Genomic DNA, 26,754 nt, shown 5'->3' on the forward strand with positions numbered 1-26,754 from the left:
TTTCTAGCAAAAGAGAATAAAAACCCCTTACTCTCTGAGAAAGTTCTGCTGGAAAATTCTTGCTGGGAAAGTAACCAGACAGACTTAAAATTTAGCCCTGCGATCAAGGCATATCGACCAGGTAGTGGCATCGACATATTTGTAATATGTTATTTCAAAATTTTCTTTATGTTGTTGGGAAAATTACAACAAAAATATTTTTTTTTTCCGAATTAATATTAAGAGATAATACTCCTTGGCCTACTTCCTAGTTGTGCGGGAGTTTAAAGCCATCACCAATTATGTAGACCTTGTCTACTTTTATTTGTTAATCCGATCGGATTTTATTTCTTTACGAATTGTCGTTGTTTTATATAATAGTTAAGTGAATTTTGTAAAAGTCGGCTTTATAGCACTTGGAAGCTACGAAGTCTTCTTCTGCGAAGAAATCGTATATTTAGGAATAAATCCTTGGTAATTAAAACACGTGGGCTGCCAAGCGAGAACTTAACACCGCCATTTTGTCAATTTTTTTAAGCCCGTAGGCGTGAATTCAATATAAAATTATGTCTGTGCTGTGAGCCGTCCGAAGACAAACTCAAAAATATTTTTTTATACAGGGATTTGACACTTCATATTCGAACAGCTGGTGTGTTCCCACTACCTTGGTAATTGTGCCATGCCTGCGATTCATGGTAGAACAATAAAAGGTAACAGCAATACCCAGCTGACTGAACTGGGACAGTATTCTTGTTCTATGAAAATTTGAAATGAAAAATATTTCCTTTATAATTTTTTTCATTTGACAGTTTTCTTCATTATAAAAGTTTTCATTTTACATTTTCATAGAAACAGAATTGAGCCCCTGGGCTGTAATGTTAGCATTGATGGGCTTTCTCGCACGCCAGCTTTGCTGTGGTTTGTTTCTCTTTTTCGTTGTTACAACATAAATAAACCCAGCAAAAAGTTTGCATCAGCGAATGCAGTTGAATCACTACATCTGTACAGTACATTTACCTATGAATTTTACATTTACCTATGAATTTTCCACAGCACACAACTAGGATGCACTCCATTTTCGATCCAAATCACAGCTTTTGATGTAGTGTTTTGGATTGAATTTAAATGCACTCTTCGGATTGCATTTTTAGTCAGTCTAATACTATGTTTACATTTATGAAATCCACTCGATTTCAGCTGTCAATTCCATTGCTCAAACGTCAAATGAAATCCAATCGATTTCAGATGAGTTTTCATTTGACGTGTACACAAAGGAATTGACAGATGAAATCGAGTGGATTTCGCAAATGTAAACATAGTATAAAGATGCAATGAAAATGCAAGCCATTGCGAAATATCACAGAATAAATAAAATGCATTTATTATTTGTGCAAAACAATAATACAAAGAAATTTATTATATAAACACAAATTAAAAAAGTTTCCATTAAATTCAATCACATTTAAGTTTACTTTCTACGTTCTCCACTTAATCCAAGCGCATCTGATTTTGCTTCATAATCCTAAAGGTTCTTTATGTTGCTTTCCCATCGCTAGTTCAGATATCGACATAGACTCCAACTGCACTTCACTCCATTAACAATTTCGGTCTCGTCAATTGCAGCAAAAATGTTCGAAACTTCAGTTTTTATTTCTTTATTTTATAACAATCTCTCCGAAATGCATACACTCTTGTTTGTTTTTTGAAGAAATGTGTAGGGATCAACCAACTGGTTTTTTCTGTAGGGATCTATACAATGTATGCTTATAGAATGTATGTTATGGAGTGCATTTTTCATAACCCTGTTGGACTACATCGAAAGATGTTGTGAAATCATAACTCCAATGTCGATGGTCAGACTAGCAAGGTTTCTTGAAACCAATTTCGTTAAAGTTTCTTTTAAAGTTTCGTTAGTGTCCACACACGATAACGTGAAATTTTAGATTTTTGCGTGTCCTCTTTATTTTACCATTCGCGTTTGTTGTGTTTCTCATACCAATAAAAACAAAAAAGACATAAATAAACCAAAAAACAACACAAAATTATTAACACTAATAATTAAATTAATATTAATAGTTAAATTTTCACTATTTCATTAATTAAATGTTTTTATTAAATCTTTTTTATGTTTGTTTTGTTGTTAACGTTTGCTTGAGAAAATAAAAATGAAAGAAAATGGAAGAAAAATCTTGCAACGAAAAACAAGAAGAGGCAACATAACAAACACAGAAAACCATGTACATGGGTTTCACTACTTCATACCCCTCGCCTATAAACTTGACGTCGCCATGTTGAAATCGTGCTAGTCTGACCATCGACAATTGCACAACTTCCAAAAATTTTTGCTGAGTGTTGTCACTTTTTATATATGTACAAAATGTATTTGCAAAGTGACAACAACAACACATATATATAAAATAACATACGTGTGAAGTACCCATTACCGATCTGAAAAACAGATACAGAACATACGAAAAACAGAGGTCTAATGGCACCTTTACCAAATATTTTCATTTGTAAAGGCCTGGGACTGGATTCCTGGGACTGGATTCCTGTTCTATGAAAATTTGAAATGAAAAATATTTCCTTTATAATATTTTTCATTTGATAGTTTTCTCCATTATAAAAGTTTTCATTTCACATTTTCATAGAAAGAGAATTGAGCCCCTGTTCTATGAAAATTTGAAATTAAAAAATATTTCCTTTATAATTTTTTCATTTGATAGTTTTCTCCTTTAAGCCTTTACCTAATTAACTGCGCGTTGCGTGTGCGTTCAAAAATACAAAAACAAAATACATGTATTTGTTTTTGTTTTCAATTTGAAATACATGTATTTTGTTTTTGTATTTTTGAACGCACACGCAACACGCAGTTAATTAGGTAAAGGCTTTATAAAAGTTTTCACTTCACATTTTCATAGAAACAGAATTGAGCCCCTGGGTACATAAGTTGGGGCTCAATTCTTGTTCTTGAAAATTTGAAATGAAAACTTTTATAAAGGAAATAAATGTCAAATGAAAAATTGTATAAAGGAAAAAATATTTCATTTCAAATTTTCATAAAACAAGAATCCAGCCCCTGCTTTGCCTGCTTACCTTACTTACTTCTGATAAAAGAATAAAAAAGAAAAGGGCAACCTAGTTCAAAATTTGCTCGGCTTCCTTTATTCTTTTATGTTTATTATGCCAGAAATGAAGCAGTAAAGCAAGGCAATCAGGCAAGGCAGCTTATGTACCCAGGCCTTCAGTCTTATGCCACACGCTCAAAATTGCATTAAAAACTTTCCCATTTTATAGGGGTTCTAAATCGAGTTTCCCACTATAGCAATTTAATAATACCCTAGACAGAGGGCAGAGTTAATTTGCATTAAAAATGTCCTAATTTGAATTAATTTTTCACCCTGACAGACGATAGTTTCTGCATTTATGAAACAGCTGTTTGTGTTGTTTGTTTGTACCCAGCAGACCATTTCATAAAGCTTTACACAAGTTCGCAAAAATATGCGAAACAAATACAATTTCTACCATTGACCTTTTCACCACGATGAAGCAAAAATAAATTTAATTTATTCGAAATATTTTTGAGTTTTTTTAATATTATAAAAATATTGCAAAACTTTAAAAACATTTGAAGAAGATATAATTTTCGATAGAATTGGTATGGTGGGTTATGACATTTTTTGTGAAAATAAAAATTTTAAAAAGAGATTTGTTAGAAGGCTTGAAAAACGATTAACTGCTATTCTACTCGCGAAAGACCACTACTTATTTGAAAGAAACGCGAAAATTTCTGATTTGTTGTCCTTTAAACCATGGTAGAACAAATACAAGGTAAAGTTAGTCCCAATTTACATTAGGCGAGTTTACTTGCGGCAATTGTCAGTTTGTAGGTGAGAGAGGGTGCTGAGAGGCAAAGGGTTACCATATGCCTCACCTCTCTCTCCTACAAAATGACAATTGCCGCAAGTAAACTCGCCCAATGTAAATTGGGACTTAATACTACAACAAATACAACTCGAACAACAACCACAAAGGAATTTGTTTTTGTTTGGAACGTTAGTGTCAAATATAAATGTAAACAAAATAAGGAAATGTCTATAAATTATTGGAATTTAAAAAACTAATAATTTTTCACATTTGATTGAATATTTTGAAAAACATAAATGAAAACTCGTTAGATTTTCAGTTTGAATGTTTCCATATCATTCCACTAAATGCACAATATCACGCAGGAAGTAGAATTCTTGCAAAAATGTTTGGGGTCGCTGGAAATTCAAAGAAAAAGGAGAAGCTGCTTCAATCTTTTGTTTTTGAAAACAAAAAGCACATGTTTATTAGGGCTTTATTATTTTCAAGTTTAACAAAATACCACACATATTAACAAATATTGTACCGCCTCTATAAGTGGTGTTTTAGTGTGCGACATGTCGTTCGGACCTGGAGAAGGTTACATGTCAATGATATGAAGGAGTCTTTATGGGAAATTGTTTTTATTTCAGATGAATATTTTTTTGCTTCAAAAAATATATGTCCCTAATATACATCGAACATAGAAATAAATATATAAAATGTCGTATGGAATTTGACACTAACACTACAGCCCAGTTCAGTCAGCTGGGTATTGCTGCTACCTTTTCTTGTTCTACCATGCCTTTAAACATGGAAATTTGGCAAAAGACAATTGATTTTCAACAGCATTGCCATATTGAAATTGCTAAATTCAGTTTAAATTTCCTTTGATTTTGTGCATTAAGAATGTGGATAATGCACGAATTAATTGGAATTAATAGCTCATTTATAGCCCATTTAGATATGACATCATTAGCCGGATTTAGCACATTATCAGGTTTTATTTGCTAAATCCAGCCAAAATCTACCAGATTTCCCATACAAAAATAAATCCTTCTTTTGAGTGGATTTGTTTTAAATCTGGCATAAATCCTCGTATACAACTCTGTTTTTTGCAACATGTTGCTAGAAAATACAAAAAGTTACAAGCTGGCACAAGAAACAAGGTAGATGCATCGATGAATTGCTACACTAAAAATAATTTAAAATGTAAACATTTGTAAAAAGGCGGAAAAATTAAATTTGTTTTGATGGACAAAGTTGATTTGAATCAACCAAGACTAATATTTACGATGTCTAAACGATAAAATAATTCGTTCATTTATTTTAGATGGGCAAACTGCGATAAAATAATTCTTTAGCTTTGTTCCTTTACTTTTTTAATGGTAAGGGTGGTAAAAGAGAAAAGTGTCAAAATTTGCTCTCTCATGAACATTTTTACCAGAAAAGTAAAGGAACGGAAAAATTGTAGATCTGGCAGCAATGTCAAAAAGAAAATCAATTTTCTTCTTTTATTTCACAGTTTTTAATTTAGTTTTAGTCAGCGTTCGACTTTTTCTTCTGTTTTTCGTCCAGTTTCGTCGTTAATCGTCAAACAAAAGTCGAAAAATCAGTTCTGCCATTTTTTACCTGCAGAAATTTTGCTGGTAGCCTGTGGTAGAAGACAAAGCCATTTTCGCTCTCTCTCCACTCTCACTCTCTTAAAAATGGCTTCCAATTTTGCCACTTTTCGGGGTTAAGGAACGCTTTGCAGGTTAAAAATGGTAACAAATGGTAGAAATGGTAACCTCAGGTATGTAAAGGAACACAGCTTTTATTTGCTCTTTAGTTAGCATTAGTAGCATAATGTGTTAACATTTTCAGTATTAAACAATAAATTTGTAATTTGACGTATGTTTTTTTTTAGCGAATTCAATTTACAAAAAATTCTTTTGAGGTTTCAAATTCGATCAGATGGGCTGATGCATCTACCTTGGTAATTGTGCCATGAACAAAAATCAGCTGACTGCCATTTAAATCCTCCAAAATGTATATCTAAATGCAATGATATTTGTACTGGATTTATTAAATCCAGTCGAGGATTTATGGCTAGTCTAAATGAGCTATTATATGCCATTTAGATATGACACCATTAGCCGGATTTAGCCCATTATCAGGTTTTATTTGCTAAATCCAGCCAAAATCTACCAGATTTCCCATACAAAAATAAATCCTCCTATTGAGTGGATTTGTTTTAAATCTGGCATAAATCCTCCTATACAACTCTGTTTTTTGCAACATGTTGCTACAAAATAAAAAAAGTTGCAAGCTGGCACAAGAAACAAGGTAGATGCATCGGTGAATTGTTATACTAAAAATAATTTAAAATGTAAAAATTTGTAAACAAGGCGGAAAAATTAAATTTGTTTTGATGTACAAAGATGATTTTAATCAACCAAGACTAATATTTACGATGTCTAAACGATAAAATAATTCGTTTATTTATTTTATATGGGCAAACTGCTATAATATAATTCTTCATTTACTCTTTAGTTAGCATTAGTAGCATAATGTGCTAACATTTTCAATATTAAACAATAAATTTGTAACTTGACGTATGTTTTTTGAGATGAATTCAATTTACGAAAAATTCTATTGACGTTTCAAATTCGATCAAATGGGCTGATGCATCTACCTTGGTAATTGTGCTATGAAAGAACATCAGCTGACTGCCATTTAAATCCTCCAAAATGTATATCTAAATGCAATGAGATTTGCACTGGATTTATTAAATCCAGTCGAGGATTTATGGCTAGTCTAAATGAACTATTAGACTAGTCATAAATCCTTGCAACTTTTTGTCGATGGTCAGACTAGCACGATTTCAACATGGCGACGTCAAGTTTATAGGCGAGGGGTATGAAGTAGTGAAACCCATGTACATGGTTTTCTGTGTTTGTTGTGTTGCCTCTTCTTGTTTTTCGTTGCAAGATTATTTCTTCCATTTTCTTTAATATTTATTTTCTCAAGCAAACGTTAACAACAAAACAATCGTAAAAAGATTTAATAAAAACATTTAATTAATGAAATAGTGAAAATTTAACTATTAATATTAACTTAATTATTAATGTTAATTATTTTATGTTGTTTTTTTGGTTTATTTATGTCTTTTTTTGCTTTTATTGGTATGAGAAACACAACAAACGCGAATGGTAAAATAAAGAGGACACGCAAAAATCTTAAATTTCACGTTAACGAGTGTGGACACTAACGAAACTTGAAAAGAAACTTTACCGAAATTGGTTTCAAGAAACCTTGCTAGTCTGACCATCGACTTTGTATTTTCTAGCAACATGTTGCAAAAAACAGAGTTGTATACGAGGATTTATGCCGGATTTAAAACAAATCCACTCAATACGAGGCTTTATTTTTGTATGGGAAATCTGGTAGATTTTGGCCGGATTTAGCTAATAAAACCTGATAATGGGCTAAATCCGGCTAATAATGTCATATCTAAATGACCTATAAGGCAGTTAATGCAAATTAACGCTGCCGTCTGTCTAGGGTATAATGCCAAGTTTACACTTGCGCTCCAAAATCCCCTGGATTTCACGAAATCCTGAAATACACCCCGGAGTTTACACTTATTTTTTGTTGATTTCAAACATATCACAATGATCAAGGTAGATGCATATGCGAAGCTGATCGAACATGGATTTTCAAAACAAGTTGTTGTACATTGAATTAATCATCAAAAATATACGACAATATAGAACTTTACAACTTTATTTGGAAAATTATCGTAAAATTATCTATATATAGTATTAATTGTGTATAGTACTAACAAATGAAAAAATAAAAAAAAATGATTTTATCGTTAGGATATCATAATAATAAATTATGATAGATAAAAGTTGTGCACAAAAACTGCACAATATTAGTAATTGCAGTATTTTTTCCGTTTAGTGTTAAAAATGCGTTCCCGTACTTCGAAATCTAGCAAGGCTTGCACTTCTCTTTAAACAAAAATAGCGCCGAATAACACCTCCTGTTTTCTGCCATACAATTTTGGCCTAGTAGAAACTAGCAGCAAGCATGTTCATTGGCATCTAATCTGATACGTTGATTTTGACATTTATGCTGGAGTTTTTGCAATTTCCGACATTTTTCCGTTCCCGTATTTTTTAAGAAATTTGTATGGGGAAGCAATTTTTGACAATTTGCTCTTTTTTCTAACATTACCATTAAAAAGTACGGGAACACAATGAAAAATAGCATTGCAAGAAGTCCCAATTTACATTAGGCGAGTTTACTTGCGGCAATTGTCAGTTTGTGGGTGAGAGAGGGTGTTGAGAGGCAAAGGGTTACCATATACCTCACCTCTCTCTCCATCAAACTGACAATTGCCGCAAGTAAACTCGCCTAATGTAAATTGGGACCAAAATAATTTAATATTTTTTCACATAGTTTACAAATGTTGATACTAAAATTTTTTGTGGCAGCAATTGACCATCTACCTTGTTTATTGTGATACGTGAAAAGTGATGCAACTTTTGGTACTTTTTTAGGCAAAAACAGTGTTGTATATCATGTGTACTGTGATTTCGATGTTGATTTCGCTGAAATCACGAAATGAGATGATATCATTTTTGTATGCGAAATCATGATAAATGTCGCTTGATACCGCGAGAAATCACGGAACGCCTTCGAAATCACGAAACGACGCCGAATGTAAACCAAACATAACATTACTCTAGTATGGAACTCGAAAGAGCGCATAATTTCACGAGATTTATTTCGGCGTGTGGCAGGGGGCTTGCATTATGAACGCCGACCATTTCTAGAGTCCTTCGAACTCTGTCAAATACGGTGCCTGTTCGTTGTATCTGACTCTGTTCTTTTCATATTTCGAGAGTCGAGCGAGAGAAATATACAAAAGAGCCAGAACGAACATATACAAAATTTTTGGCTGAATTTTTTTTGTATAAAAAAATAAATATATCAATATATAAGTTAATTATTTCATATAAAAAGAAAAAAACAAAGTGTTAGTTATATTGCTAAAACAAAAAAATATACAAAAGAAATTTAGAGCAACCGAAAAAAAGCTTGGAAAATTGCTGCAAAAATCGAAAATCAAGAAGGAAGAAAGTGAAAAAGTGAAAGCCTGAAAAAAGGAAGTGGGCAAGAGATACAAAAGAGCACACTACAACACAGAGAACAAAGAAGAGAATTTGCAGAATTTGTGGAGAAAGAAAATATAAAGAGAGAGAGAGGGATACAAAGCAGAAGACAAAAAGATTGCTTACCAGAAAAATTAATCGTTAAATACAGGTGGATTTTTTACAGAACAAGAAAGTAACTACGATTTTCTATTTCTTGAAAGCGTTTCCAAATCGACTATCAAAATTCTCGGCATAAATAGCAACTCGATTTACAGCACTTTAATAAGTACACAGCACAATTTAAACAAATTAACGCGTTCAACTTCACAAGCAGCAGCTCACAACAGAAATCTGCCGATTATGTTTGTCAACTCAATGACCTTCCGTGGTAATCCGGCTGCGGCGAGCCACCACTATCACCAACAGCAGTCAGCATTGAACCACCATGCATCGCTGGCTGCCGCCGCAGGACATCCCTTGGCTGCTGCCCATCATGCCAGCCAGCAGGCCCAGTTGCACCATCCAGCAGCACATACTCCTGCTGGACCATTGGGACACCATCTTGGTGCCCACACAGGCCATCATGCGGCTGCCGCCAATAACAATTTGAATCATTTGGCTGGCAGTCTTAATCGTACTCCCCATGCTCCCATGGGCTTGGGAACTGGAAATATTACTTCGATTTCGCCACATCTGTCTGCTGGAAGCACTTCATCGGGTAGTGCTTCCAGTACCAATTCTCCTGATGGTGGCAAAATCTACATTAAGAACTTGGAACGCTCGATCGACAACAAGGCAATGTACGACACGTTCTCGGTCTTTGGCAATATACTCAATTGTAATGTGGCCAAGGATGAGCACGGCAATTCGCGTGGCTATGGATTTGTTCACTTCGATACGGAAGAATCTGCTCGTGTTGCAATTGAAAAAGTTAATGGAATGTTGTGTAACAACCAGAAGATCCATGTAGTTAAGTATATACCACGTCGTGACCGAGAACAGGAAAAGGCAACCCAATTTAGGAACTTGTATGTGAAGAATTTCAATGAGGACTTTTCGGAACAACATATGAGAGAAATGTTTGAGCCATTTGGCCGCATAACCAGTCACAAGGTATGTAGAAAGAAATCTATTACATCCAAAGTTTTTTTTTTTTTTGGTAAAGCAAATAAGCCAGCCAGTCAGTTAATGTACAGAGTTCAATAACTTTTCTCCATAAATGACTGGTTGGTTGGTTGATTATAGTGAAAAATGGGACTTGGGAAAAACATTACTTTATGGTGCATGGATATATCATTTTCCCTAAAGGACATACACCACAATGGAGTTGTACTTTTTGAAAATTATGGTCCATACTTGTGACAAATATAATTTTATTTTTATTTTTTATTGTCTTTTGTTCATTTCACATGTTATACAATCCCTATCCTTTTGACATGGCTCTTCGCAGAGCAAGTTTTGTGCTCTCTGCTTGTGCGCATTCCACATTTCCTTGTTTCCAACTGCAATTAGTAATTGTATGATTATATAGGATTTCTCCAAAATGTTGCGTACCGTAATACAAACATGCTGGGGTTATTGTGTGTGCTTGTGCTATGTCTGCTCTGCTTGTTTGTTCGCTGGCTGTAAGGAATAGTAACCCTGCAGACATGTTATTTTTTTGGAACAAACAACCCCCAACATATTGACTGACGTTAGTTGTTCTCTTTTTCCGTATATGAAACCTGCAAAATTGCTGACTGACTTGACTGACTGACTACTGTATGTTGATGAGTTCGTGTATTTGTTCCTCTTTTTCGTTTTTTTCTTTTTTCTATAAAAATGCATAGGTTTATTACTAGCACTGTCAAGTATTTAGAAAAAATAGAACCTTGAACTCATCATGTAGGTATTGAGCTTTGGCTAATGATTACACTAATTCAATTTTTCCTCAATGAACAAAAAGTATTTTTTGAATGTTTATTTTATCGCACGCTCACAATTAGCACATTAGCCTTTGGATAAAGAAATATAAAATTGGAAAATCCGTATTTTCTATCTGCATTGGTTTGTTCCGAAAAACCGTTATGATACTTTGTTTATTCCGTTGTTCTGTGAATCGAAAAAAGGCATACGCCGCTTACTTATTCATTATCAAACGAATCAATTTTAGAGTAATCGCGTTGTGTCATTTTTAATATTTGAAAGAGAGACTTGGATCGCATATCGATATGATATCGTTTGAAAGTCTCCAAAACCCTATGATGTAAAACCTTCTCATTTCAGATCAGATCTTTGTTTTATTTTATTTGTGGTTGTTATAGCAGTATGAAATATGACCATGTATTCGTTTCCGTTTAATCTGGCTCTGCTTCAATCTCAAAGGCAAACACTATCAATTAAAATCCGGACGGAACAATCGCTTCAATTCGTATTGGGCTCAAATTGACGGCGCGACACGTATGGGACCGCTCGTACGCTCAATCTGTTTAGCTAAACCCACTTATCTGTCTCCCGATTCTTTATGGACGCATCCAGTCCAGGATGCAGAATCTTTGAATCTGGACACAGAGAACAGAGACACCAGATCAAGATAACTAAATTCGATACAAGAATGACCATATTTGCAAACTACGGCATTAATTGAGTAGGTTTGATTTGGCCAGTAAAAAAGACAAGTACTTGCGAACCTGTACAGCATGCAGGACGAATTTTTTGCACGTTGTCATTTACTTACTTACTTAGCTGCCCCATTACAGAACATTAGTTCCATAGACCGAACTAAGAAAAGATCACCAATTCCCTCTGTTTAGTGCTTCACTTTCTGGAATACCGCGCAGGAACAAATTGAATACTCTACCACCTGACGGAAAAAATTTGAAAAATTTTTTAAAATTGTAAGTTTTTTCTAAGTAGCCGGCCTTCGGCCGGGGATTTAAGACTTTCTCCTATGGACAGGAGCCAATTTAGGGCACGAAAACAACATTTTTTTTTTTAAATTTAAAATTTTTTCTTACTTTAACAAGGGAATTTTCGGAACTTACATAAGAGGCCCATATCTCGGGAAGTATGGCTTCCCCCCGGAAAAGTTTATATATTTGTGATCAGGACAACAAGATTTACCTGTGGTAATTTTTCCAGATTTTTCCGCCAGGTGGGAGAGTATTCTATTTATGCCGTGAATCGAAAAAAGGCATGCGCCGCTTACTTATTCATTATCAAACAAATCAATTTTAGAGTAATCGCGTTGTGTCATTTTTAATATTTGAAAGAGAGACTTGGATCGCATATCGATATGAAATCGTTTGAAAGTCTCCAAAACCCTATGATGTAAAACCTTCTCATTTCAGATCAGATCTTTGTTTTATTTTATTTGTGGTTGTTATAGCAGTATGAAATATGACCATGTATTCGTTTCCGTTTAATCTGGCTCTGCTTCAATCTCAAAGGCAAACACTATCAATTAAAATCCGGACGGAACAATCGCTTCAATTCGTATTGGGCCCAAATTGACGGCGCGACACGATATGGGACCACTCGTGCGCTCAGTCTGCTTAACTGTCCAGCTAAACCCACTCATCTGTCTCCCGATTATTTATGAACGCAGCCAGTCCGGGATGAAGAATGTTTGAATCTGGATACAGAGACACCAGACAAATGGGATAGCATTCACACGATGATTACATGTATGTGAATGTCATTTAAACCAGCCGGATAGGATTCTTGTTCTAGGGGGTTTCCCTTATAACGTTGGACTCTTCTCTATAGCTCATGAAGATCCTGATGATAAAGAAAAATAATCGACTCCTCATGTAAATGATCTACGGAATTGTTCTTAGAAGTCTCTGGGCGGCATTATGCCAGGGTGAATAGTCATCCATTGCATTGTCCGCACCAACACCGTTGTGCGGGCTCATTTGCCTACTGGACGATGTTTTGCACGGTGCTATCGGAAATGTATTTCAGACAACTTGGAGTTGATTTAGCAATGTCCGTCCGTCTGTCTGTCTGGCTGGCTGGTGCGCACGTTAACTCTCGAAAGGATGCTTTCGTAATATTTTGTTCAAACTTAGTTTAAGTTCGAAGATGAGCTATATCGGTCCACTCCTTCCGGTACATCCCCCACAAAAGTTCAAAAATGTTCCGAAAATTTGTGGGCATGATAGCTCTTGAAGGCAGTAACCGATTTGGTCCATACTTTGCACATCGTGAAACATCTACCAGACTTAGATGAGGGTCCAATATGGACTCAATCGGTTCACTCCTTCGGGTACCTCCCACATAAAATTTCAGATAAGTTCAGTTTAGGACCTGCTCTCGTATGGCCTTGATTTTTGTTGCAACAACTTGTATTCACTTCCCCCCATACGGTACATGTTTCATCAGGGGCAAGTCCATACTTCCTGAGAAAATGGCCGGAAAGGTACAAAATGCCCTTATGACACCTTGTGTAGTGGTTGGAGCGCAAGATAACTCTCGAACGGATCTGTCGATTCGGTCCAAAATTTGGCCTTCGTAATATTTTATCAAAACATAGTTTAAATTCGAAGATGGGATATATCGGCCCACTCCTTCATGTACCTCCCCCACAAAATTTCAAAAATGTTCGGAAAAATTTTGCGCACGATAACTTCTGAAGGGAGTGACCGATGTAATCTATACTTTACACATCCTAATATATCTACCAGATATAGATCAGGTTCGAATGTGGACTATATTTTTCTACTCCTTCTGATACCACTCACACAAAATTTGGAATAAGTTTACTTTAAGACCTGCTATCGAATCACTTTGATTTTTGTTGAGGCGATTTGCATTCGCTACCTCCATTTCGACGGTAAAAGTTTTTTTCAGGGGCAAGTCCATATTTCTTAGGAAAACAGCCCGAAATGTGTAAAAAACCCCTCTGTCACCATCTGTGCAGTCGGAGAGCACGATAACTCTCGAACTGTTCAACCGATTTGGTCCAGAATTTGGTCTTCATCATATTATATCCAAACCGGTACAAAACTTTCGGTACTTCTCCCCAATATTTAAAAAATGTCACTAAACTGCTAGGACGATATCACTTGAATGGGGAAATCATATCGGTCCTCCTTAAGGGTACCTGCCCTACAAAAGTTCAACATTTGTGTCTTAGTGCAGTTAATTCCTATTCCACATTTTTGTCGGCAAGTTCAACTGTCCAAAAAGGGCCACAAAATTCTGAAGACACCTTAAATACATTCGATCTGTCCGGAGGTTAAGATTCGCTACACATTGGCTGAGGGTATATATCTGTCGGCAAAGCCGACTGACACTTTTTTACTTGTTCACACTATATTTGCTTATGGCCTTAGCAACTGCGTCCGTGTGCATACTATTTAAACCCGCTTGATATGCCTGTTTATCTAGGGGTTCTCTCCTGTATCGTTGGATCTCTGCCTCTAGATCGAGGATATTCTCCTTGATTTGCCTGAATGTGTCGGGCCTACCCACCAGATGGTGATTGGGATGGATGCTTGAATCTTATTCCAAAGCGTATTATATACATTCGGGGACCAAACTTGCGCCGCATAGCTTGCCAACCTATCGCGTTATTTGTGGTCGACAAGGTTTCTTTATCTGCACGCCAAGTGATGCCGGCTAGGGACTTGAGGACCTTGTTCCTACATTTCAGTTTGTCGCAGATAGCTGCGGCATGCGCGGACGACGTGAACGAAGTGTCGAATGTGAACCCTAGAATTTTGGCGAAGTTTGTGGTGGGAATTCTGCTAGCATCAACCACGACATTCAACTCTCTTTTATACTGCGCCGTCCATGTGGTTAACAGAGTGGCCGTAGATTTTGTTGCGGATATCTGCATATTCCTCGCGTGGAAAAAGTGGTAAGTTCGGTTAAATAGGAGTTCAGTCTCCCACAGATGTCATCAGGGTAGGTACCCGACGCCAGAATCGTACAATCATCCGCATACAGGATAGGTAGAGGTTAAAAAATTCGGGAGATATCACCCCACCTTGGGGATCCCTCCTGTTTCACTCTACGGGGTTTGGACTTCTTGTTCCTGAATTCCACGTACGACTGGCGTCCACACATATAATTGATGATCCAACGTTTCAAGTTTGGCCGGAGGGTTGTCTGCTCAATGTCCTCAAGCAGCGTGGAATGCCTGTTTCAAAGGCTTTTGATAAGTCAAGCGGTTGAGTCCTCGACAAATATGTGTGGAGATGGCGTGCAGCACTGTTGTCGTGCAGTGCTGCTTGCAGAATCCATGCCGATGATCGGAAACTAGATAGCTATTTCTGACACTGGGGAGGACTAAGACCTCAAGGGTCTCTGCTACAGGCGACAAAAGCGAAATTGGTCTGTACGATTCACTTTTGCTGGCATCCTTGCCTGGCTTCAGTAGCGGGACAAACCTGCCCATTTTCCAGACTTCGGGAACAATAAGGGTGGCTAGCGACAGGTTGAGAACTTTATTTAGTGAGAAGGTTAGGTTAGGTTAAAGGACGCGTAGCTGTCATATTGGACAGCCACTTCACTCGGAGACCTTATGGTCCATTGTGTTCATCCTGTAGGGGGGGGGAGGGGTTTGAAAGAGATGAAATGTATATTACATGTAAAAGATGTCAAGGAAAGAATTAAGCAAGATAATGAAGTAAAAAAAAGTAGAGTATTAATGGTAGAGAAGTCATTGAAAAGGATGTTTTAGATATAAGGGCGAGAGAGGAGAGTTTGTCATGCTAAGGCGCATTGGTTGGTTCTCGTTGAAGCCATTTTAGACCTTTGGTCAAAAGAAGCAGTTTCGTCGGCTCGACTTGCCAGAACGTTGTCAGAGATGTTGTGGTGTGTTCACCCACCGTTCGAAGTCTTCTGGTCATGAGCACTGGACAACGACATAATAAGTGCTCAATCGTTTCCGTCTCTTCCTCATCTTCGCATAATCTGCAGTAGTCGGTAATGTCGTCTCTATCCCATCTGCAGGTTAGGGATCTTATCCTGCAGTGTCCTGTGATTGTTCCAACCATTAATTTTAGATCGGATTTCTTCATGGAGAGAAGGGATATAGTTCTCGCTGAGATAGGTTGGGCCAGATAGCCTTTGATACCTTGCAACCGGGTTCATTGTTCCAAATCTGACCAGCCTTGTCCCGGTAAACTTGTTCTAGCTGCCGCATGAAATGACACAAGTGTGGCTTGATAGAGTTGTCGATTACAATGTCGGTTGACTCCGATCCGCTACGTGCCAGCTCATGATGCGTTGTAACCATCACAAGGCTGTAAGCTGCAGTTGTTATTGAGCTTGGTTTCCTGCACCGCCGCGACCTTAATCTTCTTTCGATTCGTAAGTTTCACTATTTCTTCGATCTTACCTCCGAGACCATTGCAATTAAATTGCAAAAAAGATGAATTTCCTGCAATTGGAACAACAACGGCTGGTGTTATATGAAGCGCGTACGGTTGCTGTTGAGGGGACTGCGGGGGAGTTTCGTAATCTGACGACGACTCACTGGGGGTTGTGTTGGCGCAGCATGCAGCAACATAGTCCCTGTCGTAGTTCTCGCGTGGGCAAGTCCAGAGCAATCCCTAAGATGCACCCACCCCCGACATTTATTGCATATCACAAAAGATTTATATGGGTGAAGATGCGGATGTGACAAACCGAGCACAAATATATTGGTCCTGGGTTTTCCTCTGTCCCCGCACGGGCCAAAAGAATCCAGAGCAGGCATTCCGGTATATGCTGCTCCCAACACAGAAAAACTAAACAAATACAAACACCTGTACACCTGTTGATCTTCGATTTGGTACCTATGCAACAGACTTGAAGACTTTGTGCAATCTTCAAAAAAATCACAATTCGTTTTTTGATTGAATCTAATTACATAAGACTAAAATACATGCTCTTGCAACATTTCAAGCTTCTACGTTCAAAAATAACGACCCTATTCAAGAAAATGCATTTCGGAAAATTTGATAACAATGCAGAATTTGTTGTAATGACGGATCCCAAAACCAAGCGTTTCCACCGTTTGCTTACTCCCATTCGTATATGACTGATAATATTCCAAATACTCGCCTTCATAAGATTAATATTCCATAAAACAGTTTTTCATTTTACAACGTTTTTTGCTTCTCCTGTAAAATTATTATTTTGTTAGTTACGCCTTAATGGTGACAATATGATGATCAGTCCAACCGTTTTCGATCAACAGTGGACACAACAAAAAGCTGTTTTAAAACCTGTAAAGAAAGGATCAAAGTCGGGCGGGGCCGACTATATGATACCCTACACCACTCTGAATATGTAAAATATAAAACGGAGCTATATCTAGATCTTAACCGATTTCGATATAATTTGGCACATTTATTTCCAGACCGAATTCAGTCACACATTCCAAATATCATTGAAATCGGACTCACATAGCGTGTTTTGTGCAGCAAATACACGAAATCGGTCGAAAATATATATGGGAGCTATATCCAAATCTTAACCGATTTCGATATAATTTGGCACATTTATTTCTAGACCGAATTCCGTCACACATTCTAAATTTCATTGAAATCGGACATATGTAGCGTGTGTGGTACAGAAAATACGTGAAATCGGTCGAAAATATATATGGGAGCTATATCCAAATATGAACCGATTTCGATATAATTTGGCACACTTATTTGTAGACCGAATTCAGCCACACATTCCAAATTTCATCGAAATCGGACATATATAGCGTGTGTGGTATAGGAAATACGTGAAATCGGCCGAAAATATATATGGGAGCTATATCCAAATCTGAACCGATTTTCACCAAAAGTTATAGCGTTCTTCCTATGGCTAAAAAAATTGTAGTCCCTAATTTTCAGCTGAATCGGATAAAAAATGCGACCTGTACGTTGCGAACAAAAATACATGGACAGACGGACGGTAATGCACAAATCGACTCAGAAAGTGATTATATGTATATGGTAAATTTCAAATTTCTTTTGCAATTCCATTGGAAGAAATGTTAAAAAAATTTTTGCGAGCACATCCGCAATTTTTGGAACATAGATTAAGAAAACAGTCGTGGTTTCAAATCTGTTCGCGTTCACAAAATTGGATGCTGCGCTCCAAAGTTATGGGGGGTTTTATTCCCTTATAAAGAACAAATATTTAAAAATTCTATTTTTGCTGTAATAAGAAAATGTATATATAAAGCGTTAACAGCATTTAATATCTATCCGTAGATGCCTAAATATTTACTAAATGTATTTCTATTTTCGCGGAAAATCAAGAAATACTGAAAAAATCTTGGAGTAAATTTAATTTATTCTAATTTAGAGTCCAAATAAAACTCGAAAAAATAAATTAAAAATACTTACAGATTCTAGACAACGCGTAGAAAAATATGATACCAACATTTTAACGATAGGATTTATAACTGCCATATTACAGCAACAACAAAAGACGAAAACTTATTGTTGGAATATTATTTCAAAAATATATTTTTTTGTTCAATACGAAAAATAGAAAAAACATTTTTGGGAGTTATTCTACTATTTCGCTAAATTTCGATGCAAGGACTGACGGACTTCGCTGAAACTGCTTCAGAAAAATGCGATGACAAACCAGAAAGTGTATTTGCTTACTTTGATAAACAATAGGATTATGAAATAGGAAGTATTATTGAAATTACAACCAAAGAAAAAACATAAAAGTTAAAAAAACGTATAATTCGCGAATTCGTTAAAATCAATTAAGGCGCATGCGCTTTTCAGATACAGCGAGTGCATCTCTATCAATATGTAGCGATTTTTCCACTTTTCATTCAGCGGCCAAAGTGTGCCGTCAGCTGCATCTTACTGTTCAAAAAACCTTTATGTGGGTAAAAATAGCGCGATGTACATAAGATTATAAGGCGCATCCGATTTCAGTGACCGCCTATAAAAAATACGTCATTAAAACAAATTTTAAACAAATTCGTCAAGAACCGCGGATGTGCTACCAAATTCTATTTTATACGAAATACGAATATCACTCCAGAATCTCGGTAATTTATGCTACACGGTTTTAGAAAATAATATAATCGCGTATGAAGGATTCCATTTATGTAAAAATAACCAAAGAAAATCGCGGTTCAATGCGCGGAATCATCAAAATATAATTTTACAGAATTTCCTACTTTCAAGGTATCTATAACCGCCGTTTTAGTGGATGGATTTGAACGCGGAAGGGTTCATTAGATCCGGCGCGTAAAAAAAACTAAAATCACGCGGGGTTCTAGGGTACCTGAGCCACAGTTGTAAATTTTGAAGCCAAAAAATAGGTTTTTATAGAAAATTTACGCACCAAAATTTCGACTTTGGACTCTTATTACTAGGGAGCTGTATGAAGCACACTCATGAGATATACATCAAACGACGTGGAATCACGAGTTCTACAATCCAATAAATAGTTTGGGAAATTATCTGGTTGCGCCCTCTAATTATAAGAAAAATTCAAAAAACCCAGATTTCAAAACTTCAAAATTTCAGCATCGATTTTAGGGGGATGCAATGTATATATCGAAAAGTCATACATTAGAACCATGTTGCCCAAGGGGTACTCTTCAATTCTTTCTTTGAGCTCAGGTTTGAATTTTCCGTGGTTTGACCAGAAATCAAGAAAGAACACAAAAAAACTTGTAAACTTCAACACATTTTTACCCATTTTTTAATATTACCACCAACACAGCTTCCACATAAATTATTTGTTATGGTTCATTTTATGCGACCCCGGCTAAAACACTTCAATTAATATAAATATATTCATATTATATAAAATATATTGACAGTTCGCGACTTATTAAATGGTGAACCTCAACTTCAACGATTGTAAAACATTTTTGAATATTACCATATCCTTTTGTATGTTACATACATATGCACAAAGACATAATACCCCTTACCACAGTGTGGTTGTAGGGTATAAACAGTGTTTGGTAGGCTGCCCTTTGCCATAAAACTACCCAGCAAAATTTAAAGGAAGGGGTTCCATGCGATGACGTGATTTCATGGTATTTTTTGCATTGGTTCAAACGAAGTCGTGAAAAATCCGATCTTTTCATTAGCATTTGAACCAGTGCAAAGGAAGTCGTGAAAAAACCGATCTTTTCATTAGCATTTGAACCCATGCAAAGAAAGTCGTAAAAGATCCGATATTTTAATCAGTATTTGAACCCATTCCGATCCAATAGAGATGAATGTTGTGTTTTTAATTATGCAAACTGTCTAAATATGTAAGATTAATTATTTATATTTAAATAGGCTTGATGTTGTCCTAGACTCGAAACACCAACCAAAGTTGTTCAATAATGGGTGCAAGTGATCTGGCATGTCATCTTTTTAGCATCTTCATCGATGAATTTTGTATGAGCGTGAACATCCCCTTCCTTCAAATTTTGCTGGGTGCGAACAAGAAATTGCCGGAAGTAGCTAATGGTTTGCCCTGTCAGATGAAAAAAGATCTACTAGGAAAGATTGGCAGTTTTCTTAAAAAAAATATCATGAAAAATTGAATTTTTTGGGTATTTACGACCCCTTAAAATAAAGGTTGACTTCCTCCACGATGTAATCTGAACGCATTGGCACTCATGATTTCATGACTCTTTTGGCATCAAACGTATTCCTGGGTTTGAAGGAAGCACAGTTAGCACAGTTTATCGAATGTTCCGAATCGAAGGAAGAACACTGCTCTTTTTTCCTCGTGTATTTAAAATTTTTGTATAATTTATTTGAATATTTGTTGATTTAATTTTTCATGTTCCTTTACAGATTATGACTGATGAAGAAGGTCGCTCCAAACGTTTCGGTTTCGTGGCTTTTGAAAATCCCCAATCAGCTCTGGCAGCTGTTATTGCTTTGAATGGCAAACAACTGGGTGACAAGTACCTTTACGTGGCTCGAGCTTTAAGCAAAATCGAGCGTCAACAGGAAATAAATCGCAAATTGGAAGAACGCAAAAGACAGAAACCAGGTCAAGTATTTTATTACTAAGAGAAGAGCTCATGAATGAATTTCTTCATGCAAAAGCTAAAAAAAAAAAAAATAAAAGAAAAATCGTAATATTTATCTTAAAAAAAAAGAATTAAAAATAAACATTAATATTTCACTATTATACACACACTACGCAAAAAAACACACCTATTCTTAAATGTATTGTAGAAATTTTAAACCCAATTAAGAAAACAACAACAAAAACACATGATGAATATTTTTGAAATCTAGAATAACGTTTTAAGAAAAAAACAAAACAAAAGAGAAAAAATGAAATGGAAAACATATTGCTTAAATGTTAAATAATTGTAATAGTACTACTAAAACAAAAAAACAAAATGAAAAACAAAACTACACAACCTAAGCTTTTTTAGACAAAATCAGAAAACAAAACAAAATAGAAGCAAACAAAAACATTAATTTCTCTCATTGTATTAATTGGAAGGAGTGGAGCTCCTTTTTCGACACAAAATATTTTATGCACTTTTATGACAAATAAAAAACAAACAAAATTATTTTCTCATATAATTGAAAAACACACAATAATGAAAACTAATAACAAAAATAAAAGAAGAAAACAAGGCAAAATAAAACAAAAAATGAAATGATTTAAGTTCAGAAAGAAATAAGAAATTAGTTTATAATTTACAACAACAAAAAAGAAATGAAATAAATGTATTAGCAAAAAGATTTAAAAAACCGAATAAACCACAAAAAACAAACCACTTTTTTAAGTATTACAAAAAAAACAAAAGAAAAACAAACAAGAAAAGGAAAACAAATGAATTATTTAGTAAAAATACAGAAAGAAAAAACAAAACAAAAAAAAATAAATATATTAAACATTTATATTGCTTATATTGTAAGTCTTGATTAAAACAAAAAATAAAAAAAAAATGAAGAAAAAAATATTAGAAATCCCCATTCTCACACACACAAACACAAATATTATGTGTAGATAAAAATTGCTTAAAAATATTGATAAAAACCAAAATGGCAATTTTTTTTAAGTAAACCAACAACAAGAAATCCTTAGAGTTCTAGTTCTATATTAACCATGCATACAACAACAAACACTTTTAAGAAATTTAACAACACATACAAACGTACGTACATATATTTGTAATTGGAAACTTTAACGATGATGGAACGAACATAAGATAACCAACAAAACCAACTTTCAGAGAATTATTGTAGAAAAAAAAAACAAAGATAAAATGTGCAAATAATATTGCTTAGCAATTGTTCTCCTCCTATTATTTTTTCTTCACAACCAACCAGAAAACAACAAAAACAACATTCGGTACAAATTTTTTCTTAACCTTTTTTTAGTAATTCACACATTTGAAGTTTCCTTTTGGAAATTAAAATTAAAAAATATACATAAACATTTCATTATTAACCACTATTATGATCCATACAATAAGGTATGCAGGTATTTTTGAACGTCTGAGCCATGTTTTTTTTTAGTGAAGATTGAATAAAATTTGTATAATACTGAATTGCTGACTGAAATTGAAAGAAATTTTAAAATAAATTTTCTTAGATTATTTAATTTAAATATAATACAAAATTTTCAAAATATTGTGGAATATTTTTCATTTTGAAAAAATTATGTAAACACGAATTTAAAAAATTATAATAACTTCCAAATTATCTTTCTAAAAAAAACATGGTTCAGAGGTTTACATTTCTCTAACAAAATTTCTCTTATCGTTTTTTACATTTTCGAATATTTTTATGATATTTTCTATATATATTTATATCTCCTATAATAGGCTGCCATCTATCAGTATATCCACATATTTTCAAACACGTTTTTTAAACAATTGCAAAGTGAACAACATCATCAGCAAACATTTTTTAAAAATGACGAATCCAATAATATGTTCTTTTTTAATATTTGCTATTTTTTAATAGCTAACAAACGTAATTATTTAATCATCATTACTAACGGAATAAATAAGTAAACTATATAAACACACCAATTCCCCAATACACACAATTACACCATCTATTCTACATACACACACACTTACTTATATATTGAAATTTCATTAAATTAATACAATTATATTAAAAACAGAAAAAATAAAAAAAATGAAAATTACAATTCACAATAAACAACAAAAATATTGAACAAAGTATGTAAAATTATGAAAGAATCTTAAATAAAAAATGCTTTTGCAAAAAGTGTTTAAAAATTATATTATAAACAAAATAAGATGTTTTATTTCTCGGATAGAAACAAAATGTATAATTTTTATGTCCTCAGAGACTTTTTGTACCCTACACCACACAGTGGTAGGGGGTATTATGTCTTTGTGCATTTGTATGTAACATACAAAAGGAAACGAAATAGACCCACAGTTCATTTTGGGGATATACATATAATCACTTTCTGAGTCGATTTATGCGTGTCCGTCCGTCTGTCTGTCCGTCTATCCATGTATTTTTGTTCGCAACATACAGGTCGCATTTTTTGTCCGATTCAGCTGAAAATTGGGGACTGCAACTTTTTTAGCCATAGGAAGAACGCTATTGCTTTTGGTGAAAATCTGTTCAGATTTGGATATAGCTCCCATATATATATATTCGCCCGATTTCACGTATTTGCTGCACCAAACATGCTATATACGTCCAATTTTGATGAAATTTTGAATGTGTGACTGAATTTTGTCTACAAATAAGTGTGCAAAATTATATTGAAATCGGTCCAGGTTTGGATATAGCTCCCATATATATTTTCGGCCGATTTCACGTATTTCCTGTACCACACACGCTATATATGTTCAATTTCATTGAAATTTGGAATGTGTGACTGAATTCAGTCTAGAAATAAGTGTGCCAAATTATATCGAAATCGGTTCCGATTTGGATATAGCTCCCATATATATTTTCGGCCGATTTCACGTATTTTCTGCACCAAACACTATATATTTCCGATTTCGATGAAATTTGGAATGTGTGACCGAATTCAGTCTAGAAATAAGTGTGCCAAATAGCTCCCATATATATTTTCGGCCGATTTCAAGTATTTTCTGTACCAAACACTCTATATATTTCCGATTTCGATGAAATTTGGAATGTGTGACCGAATTCAGTCTAGAAATAAATGTGCCAAATTATATAGAAATCGGTTCAGATTTGGATATAGCTCCCATATATATTTTCGGCCGATTTCACGTATTTTCTGTACCAAACACGCTAATATTTCCGATTTCGATGAAATTTGAAATGTGTGACTGAATTCAGTCTAGAAATAAATGTGCCAAATTATATCGAAATCGGTTCAGATTTGGATACAGCACCCATATATATTTTCGGTCGATTTCGTGTATTTTCTGTTCCAAACAAGATATATATGTAAGTCCGATTTCAATAATATTTGGAATGTGTTCGGTCTAGAAATATATGTGCCAAATTATATCAAAATCGGTTAAGATCGGGATATACATAGCTCCGATTTATATGTTACATATTCACAGTGGTCGTAGTCGGTCATATAGTCGGCCCCGCCCGACTTTGATCCTTTCCTTACTGGTTTTTATCATATTTTGATGAGTTTTTATCTAAGGTTAGATAAAGGGGTCGATTTTGCATTACCACTAAACTTGAGTTGCGTTGTCAATTGTCAGCACATCTGAGATGAAATGTTGTATCATTGTTATCAACCCAACTGGGTTGTCGTTAAACGTGTTATCGATCAGTATTTTTTCAAACTTGTGAACTCTAAAATCCAAAAGGCACAATTCGCAAAAAACTATTTTAAAAAGATAAGTTCGGTGGAATTATTTTTTGATGATGAAGAAAATGTACGGGACATGACATAAATTAGAAGAAATTTGAGGGACAAGTCGAATCTATTGGAATTGCCATCTGCACTGTAGGTTGAAGCTCATGTTGGAAAGATCTGTATAAGCAGTAATTTGTATTATGTGTGAATCTTGAAATAAATAAATTATTTTAGCTTTAAGGCGTATTTTCGATTGAAAAGGATGCCGTAGTTTACATTGTGGAAACGATAAATAATGACTTCAAAGTAAGTTACAGATCAACAGCAATACCCCCACTTTTAAAAGTGTGCGCTGCGTTGAGATTTTTTACGGAGGGAAGTTTCCAAAAGTCCCATGACAATGATTACAACAATTGCATGGCTCAATCTACATTGTCGAATGTATTGAAGGAATTTGTCCACTTGATAAGGGACAAATTGGAACGTTTCGAAGTTGACGGAGGAGGAAATTGTCCACTTGATAAGGGACAAATTGGAACGTTTCGAAGTTGACGGAGGAGGAAAAAAGACAAAACAAAAATCATTTTTATTCAAAAATGAAATTTTCTGGTATTGTCGGCTGTATAGATGGAACCAAAAACCAAAAAACGACCAAAAACTTATTACGTATTGCCAGGTGCCATTTGACATTTCCATTGGAAAGTTTGCTCTTCGAAGACGAGTCAAATCCAAAGAAAGTTGTCCGTGGAAGAAGCACAAATGTTCGCCTGTTTCTTCGCAAAAACTGGTCTGTAGTAACGTAGGAGGTCAATTCTAAGTGGTGCATCACAATTTTTTGCGCGGTCTGTTTTCGTTGTCGGAAGATGCTGCTGGTCTTTCAAAGCTATGTTTTTTTAAAGGTGTTTTAATCGGAGTGGAAATAGTGCTTCGACAATTTCTTTGAGCGCGTGCAAAAGTTTATAAATCATGCTGGAGAATACTTTGAAAAGTAATAAAAAATTTTTTGATGATAAATATTCACGTTTCCATTTTTAGACCAGAAATTTTGCTAGTAGCCCTCGTACCTTCGATGAAAATTTCAAAATGGAGCATCCATTTTTTGGTCACTGCAAGATTTTTAAAAGTGTTTGGACCATTGAGTCAGGAGACATAAACATGCTCATTTAAACCATTATATCGCTGTAATATATTTTTAAAAAATTCAAAAAGATAAATTCTGATATTTTTCTCGAGTATTACGTATTTTTTATTCACATTTTTTATATTGACATATTTCTTATACCCCGTTTGCACTTAACCGGATTAACCCAGTGGGTTTGGGTTTAAAATGTCAATTCCATAGCGTAAACGTCAAATAAATCCTCATAATGAAGCTTAACCCGACAAAAAGCTCTAGTGCAAACGCAGTTTTACGCCTAATCGGTATTATGAAAAACAAAAATATCAGTTTTTAAAAATTATTTATTATACTGTGAACCGAAATTTTGGGGCAGAGATAATTCCTTTTGGGGATGAAAGCCCTTGGTGAGTATGTTAAGAATCCTGAAGGACAGATCCGCCATGAGTCAAACTTCCATGTTATGGCATGATGAAATTTCTGCTGAAGACCATGTAAGGCATCTGAAATTAGAGTTATATCTTTGTTAACTGTTGTTTTAGCTTAGATGACATGTCTTCAGTCAAATCGAATAAAGATTGTTTCGTCCTTTATTTTAAGAACCGCTATAAAAGTACCACAAGTTGACGTTTTCCAGCTTCGAAATGTTCTGCAAATATGTCGCTCAGATAATTTTAGATGCGAATCTCATTGACAACTATTCGATTTTCAAGATAGAGAATGCATACTTTCCCATTCGAACTTCGAATTCTCAATTCGAACTTCATTCAGAATGAGGGGAAATGGGAAAAAATTACACAAAATTTTATTCAGAATACGAAAATGTGGGAATGGGAATAATTTCCCAACGTTCAGAATACGGCTGATAAAGAATTTATGGGAAAGATGTGTTCCTTTGCAAAGGCTGTGTTAGGCAAAGAGAGTGGGCATAAATGTCAGTTGCTTTGTATTCGTGCA

General features: G+C 35.0%; 1 protein-coding gene across 1 annotated transcript; it reads left to right on the top strand.

The window, feature by feature from the left end:
* Window positions 1-8,657: 8,657 nt before the first annotated feature.
* Window positions 8,658-23,165, top strand: LOC141406477 (polyadenylate-binding protein). The gene is made up of 2 exons (XM_073991987.1): window positions 8,658-10,085; window positions 20,723-23,165. The coding sequence occupies exons 1-2, from the start codon at window positions 9,333-9,335 to the stop codon at window positions 20,942-20,944; spliced, it is 975 nt and encodes a 324-aa protein (XP_073848088.1). The 5' UTR covers window positions 8,658-9,332; the 3' UTR covers window positions 20,945-23,165.
* Window positions 23,166-26,754: the final 3,589 nt, after the last annotated feature.

The sequence above is a fragment of the Musca autumnalis genome, unplaced genomic scaffold (genome assembly GCF_047663935.1).
Source record: "Musca autumnalis isolate F117 unplaced genomic scaffold, ASM4766393v1 scaffold_5, whole genome shotgun sequence".
Classification (NCBI taxonomy): Eukaryota; Metazoa; Arthropoda; class Insecta; order Diptera; family Muscidae; genus Musca; species Musca autumnalis.

Coding starts and splice junctions, on each gene's coding strand:
- LOC141406477 (XM_073991987.1), top strand. CDS start 9,333: ATGTTTGTCAACTCAATGACCTTCCGTGGTAATCCGGCTGCGGCGAGC. Junction 10,086..20,722: donor GCCGCATAACCAGTCACAAG/GTATGTAGAAAG, acceptor GTTCCTTTACAG/ATTATGACTGATGAAGAAGG.